The 7,684-nt window shown below is 39.0% G+C and overlaps 1 protein-coding gene across 1 annotated transcript; it reads left to right on the forward strand.

Annotated features, from left to right (window-relative positions):
• Positions 1–489: 489 nt before the first annotated feature.
• Positions 490–7,341, forward strand: LOC121969828. Its single transcript, XM_042520087.1, has 12 exons — positions 490–891; positions 1,704–1,825; positions 2,680–3,124; positions 3,341–3,447; positions 3,530–4,340; positions 4,534–4,983; positions 5,104–5,286; positions 5,435–5,662; positions 5,934–6,164; positions 6,248–6,329; positions 6,443–6,632; positions 6,718–7,341. Exons 1-12 carry the CDS (start codon positions 688–690, stop codon positions 7,166–7,168), a joined length of 3,504 nt encoding a protein of 1,167 aa, XP_042376021.1. The 5' UTR covers positions 490–687; the 3' UTR covers positions 7,169–7,341.
• Positions 7,342–7,684: the final 343 nt, after the last annotated feature.

Here is a 7,684-nt window from a genome sequence, read left to right on the forward strand (position 1 = left end):
TAATCGAATGGCGTTTTAGTAATTTCGCTGACCCTTAGTGGCCTTTAGTGTTCGTTCCTTGTGAACGTTGGTGCGCTTGGAAGGCATCCGCGGAAAACCAGCCACAAATCGATTTCACGTCCTGCCCACGCTTCCGATCAGCTTCTTCGAAATTTCATTTCTCATTTATTATTTTATATTTTAATTAGCATTTAAATGTATTTAAATTATTATTAATATTAAAAAAAATTGCAACCGAACTAAACTCACGTTCACAACTGGTAACGCACGGAACTTGGGCTGGGTAGGTGGCGGCCTAACGACGTTACTTAACACTTATCCGTTGCCTAACGGCGTCGTCAAGCTTGCCATGGATAACCTACCATTCGGTGTCTACCCGTATGGGCCCACGGGTTATGGCGAATAGATTTGCTAGTAAGGATTTGAGTGGCGGAAAACTATTCGGGATTCCTCGAATGGGTTTCTCCAAAAGAAGCCACCGCTTTATAAAGCGATCTGGGTCATTGAATCGGGAGCCGACGACGAAATTGCTAGAAGGAAACGTGTTTTTCCTTCGTCGAATTGGTATCTGCCGAATTCCTTCCAGTTCTTGCTCTCGATCGTGTGCCCGTCGCTTTTTGGTTGATCGCCTCGTCGCTCTTTGGTTGATCCCCTCCTTGGAGTTCGTCGAGGGCCAGCGGACGACCGATGGATTCCGGGGCGGCGGTGGAGTCGCAGGAGGCGGCGATGCCCGCAGCCGTGGCGCTTGACTTCACCGATGGGGAGGTATACCCTTCGACGTCCAGGATTCCGAGGAGAATACAACGGAGATTCCGTCATAGCAGGAGCGGAGGTCGCACCAGCATGGAAGATATCGAAGCCAAACTCAGGGATGCAGAGATCAGAAGAAAGGTATTTGGTTCGGCAAAGTTGAATTACTTGGTAACTGTTAGATTCGTGGCTTTTGGTGTTGTTTCTATTTCCCCTTTCTTTCTATTACGTTTAGGTTTTCATCTTCGTCAGGTTCTTGTTGGTGATTTATGTTAGCTTTATTTACGTGAGGATTCTTGTTACTGTTGGTCTTCTTTGGTTTTTGGTATTGTCAGTAGCTGTTTAAATTTACAGATCGAACTCTTGGTTTTACGTTTTGTTACTGAAAGCCGGCTAGTTCTCATTTTTTACTGAAAAAATTGTGTTGTTTCCCCCTCCTCTTATTCATTCTTGTTCCTTTCTATTCTTAACTTTTAAGCTAACCTGTTATTGGTCTTTCTGCCGTCTCGGACGGATGTTCTAGTTTCCTTGGTCCTACAATCTTGGTTATGTCGCCCTCTTCTTTTGACTTGCTTCCTCGTGTGTATTAACTTGTTGTTTACTTTCACCTACGCAGTTGTGGTTATAGTTAAAGCTGCGTGAACTGTTAACATATATTTCTCCTTCCAGTTTAGTCCATATGGCAAAGCAATCTGCTACTCCGTACGTATGAGTCTGTTTAGTCAAGTTATTTCAAGTGTTTATTATTTTCCAGTTCCCTCGTTTGTCTAACTTACCACCAGTTATTCTGTTTTGTTGAATCGCAATTTCAAAGATTTTATTCTTTTTCATTTTTCTTTAGAGCTATATTGAATCTCTTATTGTGTATGTGTGGGAGGGCTCAGATTCTTCTTTCTTTTATTCATCATAGAAATTAATAGTAATCATGATAAAAAAGAAAACCTTTGTGGCAGCAATTTCATGACTGGTTATCTACCAAGGCAAGGCCAAAACCAAGAAGCCCTTCATGGTCATCTCAAGACGAAAATCCTGGTCAAAGGCTTGAAGCTAAACTTGTAGCAGCTGAGCAGAAGAGGTCATCATCTAGTTCCAGCATTTATTAAAATTATAACTTTCAGCATTTATTAAATTATCACTCTCATAGTTTATAATAGGATGAATTGTCAAATCTATCATGTTCTTTACAATTTGTAAGAAATGTATCATGTACTTTTATATATTTTTTAAACAAATGTACTTTGAAAAACAATACCTTGAGGCACTATACAAAATGGTAACAAATTTATCATGCTGTAAATTTCTATCAGGAATCCTAATTGATGACATGTCCGCATGCCAAACCATCCATTTTCACGTGTTGGTTACCACATTTGATATTTTGCCACATTGTAGCCCTAATTAAATCATGACACATATTGGTTAACACATTTGATATTTTCCCACATTATAGCTCGAATTAAATGGGGTGTCATGTGTTTTTTTATTGTAAAACATAATTCCTTCTCTTTTGTATATGTGATATATTTGTTAAATTTATAAGAACATAGATTTTTTAACTACCCTTTTTTATATTTATATTGCAATGAGGTTTTCTTAAGTGTATTTGTTAACATGTCTAATGAAGGGGAGCCCTTGTGCAAAGGTAAAATTATTATCATGTGACCTTTGAGTCATGGAAACAACCTCTTGCAAGTAGGGTAAGGCTATGTACAATATACCCTTCCTTCCCTGGGATTCCACATTGTCAGGTTGCCCTCTTACTTGTTAACATGTGTAATCATTCTGAATCTCCTAGCTTATGAATAGTCATTTTATTTTGCATATTTAAAGGTTTAGTAAAATTTAAGCATTGGTTTATGATTTGGAGTCATTTATCTTTTTCTATTTGATGTTGAAACTGAGGACTTGGTTTCCCCTTGAATTGATCAGGCTGAGCCTTTTAGCTAAAGCTCAAATGCGGTTGGCTAGATTGGATGAGCTACGACAAGCTGCTAAAAGTGATGTAAAGATGCGTTTTGAAAAGGAACGTGAAGAGCTTGGCACTAGAGTTGAATCCCGAGTACAACAAGCTGAGGAGAACCGTAGGCGCCTTCTTAAGGCCCATAGTCAAAGAAAAGCTGCCATTCGTGAGAGAATTGCCAGATCTGTATCACAACGAATCATTGGAGAAAATAGATATAAGGAATGTGTGCGCTCTGCAATCTTCCAGAAGCGTGCTGCTGCTGAGAAAAAACGAATGGGTTTGTTAGAAGCAGAAAAAAGAAGAGCTCATGCTAGGGTAGTCCAAGCACGCAAGGTGGCTAAAATTGTGCACCACCGAAGAGAAACTGAAAGGAAAAGAATGAAAGAGCAATTAGAGAACAAGCTTCAAAAGGTATTTCCTAGTGGTTATCTTATTGTTCCTTGTATATCTTACTGTATTAGTCTGCATGCCAACCATTTTGGGCTTCACAGTTAGCTGTAGTTAACTGTCGAGAATTTTTGTAGTAAAACTCAAATTCTTCCTTATTCTTTGATCCAATCATCATGCGTGATTATTGTTCAAGCTATTTCCTTTATGGCTTAATCACTGGTGCGTTCTCTGGTTTAGGCAAGGAGACAAAGGGCAGAATATCTGAAACAGAGAGGTAGTCCTCATAGCTCTGCACGGGTCAATTTGACCAGACATGGAGAATTTCTTTCGAAAAAACTAGCTAGGTGATTTTTCTTGTTTGGTTATATATATGTGCATGTTTTTATGCTTGAATCTTTTTGTTCACGTTGTTAATTGAATGTATAGGTGTTGGCGACGATTTGTGAGATCAAGGAGGACCACGCTTGCTTTGGTTAAAGCATATGATGCCTTGAAATTAAATGAAAAATCCATTAGTGTTATGCCATTTGAACAAGTTGCTCTTTTGATTGAATCTAGCACAACACTTCAAACTGCAAAGGCTTTACTTGATCGGTTGGAGAGTCGATTTTCACTATTGCTGTCATCTGGCCCATCAAGTATTGAGAACATTGATCATCTGCTTAAGCGCCTAGCATCTCCTAATAGAAAAATTCCGTCTAGCAGAGTGTCAAAGCAAAGAGGTGCAGCCAGACGAGAGTCTGTCAAAGGACCTAAAAGTGAAAGAAATATGTCCAGGTATCCAGTCAGAGTCGTGCTTTGTGCTTACATGATATTGGGGCACCCCAATGCTGTTTTCAGCGGTCAAGGGGAGCGTGAAGTTGTCTTGAGGCAGTCAGCCATAAACTTCATCCGAGAATTTGAGTTGTTAGTCAATATCATTTTGTATGGTCCTAATAGTGCCCACTCATTAACACCATCTGCACCAGTTACTATGTCTTTGGAACATCTAGAAGAGACATCTTCCAATTTGCCCACAGAACAAAACTTCAGATGCCAGCTGAGATCATTTGACTCGGCATGGTGTTCTTACCTATACAGGTTTGTCGTATGGAAGGCAAAAGATGCTAGATCTCTGGAGGAAGATCTCATAAGAGCTGCTTGTCAGATGGAACTGTCCATGATGCAGACTTGCAGGATGACTGCCGCAGGGAAGACTTCTGACCTTAGTCATGATATGATGGCCATACAAAGACAGGTTTGTTTGCTCTTAAATGTCGGTCATTATCTGAACTTGATTTTAAAGAGCAGAAGGCTTACTGATAGTGATAAACGAATACTCACACCTTGAACCAATTTGTGTAGATCAAATTGAAAATTTAATTGGTGTCATAAAACCATTTGTTTTGTTGCAATTCACTGATTTCTGAATACATTTCTTATGATTTTAGGTTATTGAAGATCAGAAACTTATAAGAGAGAAAGTTTTACACCTGAGTGGCAATGCTGGTCTTGAGAGAATGGAATCTTCTTTGTCTGATATGCGAACAAAATTTTTTGAAGCAAAAGAGAATGGCAGTCCTTTAGCAAACCCTGTTGTGCATATATCATCACCATTGGTCTCTGATCCTGCAATACAGTTGGATTCTGTTCCAAACAACCAGAATGTTGAGGCTTCTCGGAGATCAAACAATGTAGTTCGGTCTCTGTTTGGGGTTTCATCATCTGCTCAGCCAAAAATTGGTTCAGAAGATCCACATACAGATGTTCAATCAAGCTCTGTAAGAGGCATGCATGTACCAACTGAGAATGTACTTCTTGTGAATGAGATAATGCATTGGAACCTTAAGCAATTATCTGGTGATTTTGACATGGTCAAAGCTGAAGAGCTTAGTATCAAGGTATTTAAGGTCCTTTATTATATATGGTATTTTCACGTACTATGAATCCATGCCTTCATCTGCTTCATTGCACATTCAGATGGATCCTCAATTCCTTCTCTTTCTTGATCTATTTGGTAGGTTAAAGAGACGATGGAAAAGGCATTTTGGGATGAAATATTGGATTCTTTGCAGGGAGTCAAACCTGATTACAGTAGATTAATATCCCTTCTGAAGGAAGTCCGGGACGAATTATGTGATTTGGCTCCACAGAAATGGAAGGCAGATATCCTCAACAGTATTGACCTTGATATTTTATCTCAGGTAAATCCATACTCCACTTTGTTATCTGTTTTATAACATTGATCTCCCACACATGAGAATGTTTCCCACTTATTTGTTTATTGTAATCTTTGATCCCTTGCCATGAAATCTAATCACAGGCTTACAACATTTGATATTATGTTTAAAGGTTCTCGAGCCAGGGGCTCCTGACACAGACTATCTTGGAAATATTCTAGAGTATGTGCTAGCCATGCTGCAAAAATTATCTGCTCCTGCAAATGAAGATAGCATGAAAAAGGACCACCAAATTTTGTTAAATAGATTGGCGGGCATTGCTGAATCAAATGACAAACAAAGCAAATCTTTCATTGTTGCTGCAGTGGAGGGCCTGCGCTTTATTTTGGAGCAAATACAGGTTCGATTCTTGTTTTGTTCAGCACATCAGAGGTTGGACATTTTATTAGACGACCAAAATATTTGATTTTTGTTTCTGCCTAGGCTCTCTCTATAAATGTGGGAGAAATTTAGATCTACAAATTGATCCCTAGCTCAAGTTGATTTGTAGAATGTGACAAGAAATTTTTCAGCATCGTATATTTCTTGTAGAGATGTAACTTTAAATGGGACTGTAAACTACCTCTCTTATGTATAGAAAAAAATAATTAAACTATTTTCTCTGTTAACAGACATTGAAGAAGGAAGTCAGCTTTGCACGAATAAAATTGTTGGAACCAATTATTAAGGGATCAGGGGGATTGGAATATTTACAAAATGCATTTACTGATCGATTTGGATCTCCAAATGCTGATTCTAACACCATTCCACTAACTCGTCAATGGCTATACTCCACAAGTAACAGCTCAACAGAAGAATGGACCGAGCATATTGATGTCTGTACTGCCCTTTCAGCAAGTCATGTGAGTTCCATTCTCTTAAAATAGTTATGCGATACTTTTCAAAATGAATTATGGTGTAAATGTTTTCAACATGCTCAATCCAGGGTCTTCCTACTGCTGCCCTTCGGACTGGTGGTGCCGGCTTTGCAGCATTAACAAGACAAGATGATTCTCTCACAAATTCAGGTAAAAAACTTTTTGTTGCATTGACTTCTATTGTGATGGTGAACCAAGTTTGCTATTTTCTTGGCCTGTGTAAATCACACTACCTCGATATCTGTTGATTGGACTTTACGCAGGTGATGACGAATTACTGCCAGAATGCAGTGGAGAAAAGGTGGACAAATTGTTGAGGCTTGGGTTGGTAAAGCTTGCCAGCGTTGTAGAGGGAGTGACCATGGAGAGAGTTCCTGAAACTCTTAATCTTAATGTATCAAGACTGAGGTCTGTACAAAGCCAATTTCAACAAATTATTGTCACAGCAACAAGGTAATTTTCGCTCTGGTCCTTGGCCCTGTGTGTTTGTATCGATAAACAAAACATTATTTAAGCATTGGTGATGGATGACATGCAGCATCTTGGTACTCCGACAATTTCTTCTCACCGAGGGATCTGTTACACTGGCGGAGCTGGAATCCATAATATCAAATACTGGAAGGGAGTTGTCTGAGTTCTTGAAGACTTCATCTGATGTGAGTATTCAGACAATCACTGAGATGCTGATGAGCGCATGTAGCTCCAGAAACCATGAGAGCAGCAAGGAAATGGTAGCAAGAATGCTCACAAAAAGTTTGCAGAACGGTGATACTGTGTTCGAGAAAGTGTCCAAATCTGTTTATTTGGCCCTGCGAGGAGTGGTTCTGGGGGGAAATGGAGAAGTAGGCCGGAAACTGGCAGATGTAGCTCTCCGACGAATTGGAGCCGCCGCGCTGGTAGACCAGATTGTTGGCACCGGGAGCATACTTATCATGATGGCGATCGTCACCAACCGAGTTCATGGTCCATGGTACAGGGTTATGGTATGATGTTATAGTATGGCTGGATTTTTTTAGAATAAACGCCAAGTATTTGTACAAACAACTGCAAATAAGTAAGCGACTGAGCTGGTCTGGGAGGGTTGTGATTAGTTTGTGAATTCAAGTGTGGTGTACATAAATTGTATAAATGATAAAATTAAAGAATGATATGCTTCGTCTAATAGTTGTCATTTATTAAAGTTTTATATTTATTTTTACAACGCACGTGCTTCATAATTAATATGAAAATGGTACGCCTCATATATATTATTATTTTTTAGCACTCCCATGGATTTTGCATAATTAATATGAAAATGGCACGCCTCAGATGTATCATTATTTTTTTAGCTCTCCCTTGGATCACTCTATTTTGGAGACCGATAATTGAGTATGGTCATCGCACTAGTTACAATTTATAATTCTAGGGGCCCAACAAATTTAGGGTTTAGATTTTGAAATAGTAACCTATATATAGGGCCTCTATAAATATTAAAGGTGCAATATCATATTAATTTAAGTATTAAA

This window comes from Zingiber officinale, chromosome 4A (assembly GCF_018446385.1).
Source record: "Zingiber officinale cultivar Zhangliang chromosome 4A, Zo_v1.1, whole genome shotgun sequence".
Lineage (NCBI taxonomy): Eukaryota > Viridiplantae > Streptophyta > Magnoliopsida > Zingiberales > Zingiberaceae > Zingiber > Zingiber officinale.

Excerpts from the sequence above, each read along its gene's own strand:
- LOC121969828 (XM_042520087.1), top strand. The coding sequence starts at position 688 with ATGGATTCCGGGGCGGCGGTGGAGTCGCAGGAGGCGGCGATGCCCGCA. Across the intron at positions 6,330-6,442 it reads TGATTCTCTCACAAATTCAG|GTGATGACGAATTACTGCCA; the intron begins GTAAAAAACTTT and ends GACTTTACGCAG. Across the intron at positions 6,633-6,717 it reads ATTATTGTCACAGCAACAAG|CATCTTGGTACTCCGACAAT; the intron begins GTAATTTTCGCT and ends GATGACATGCAG.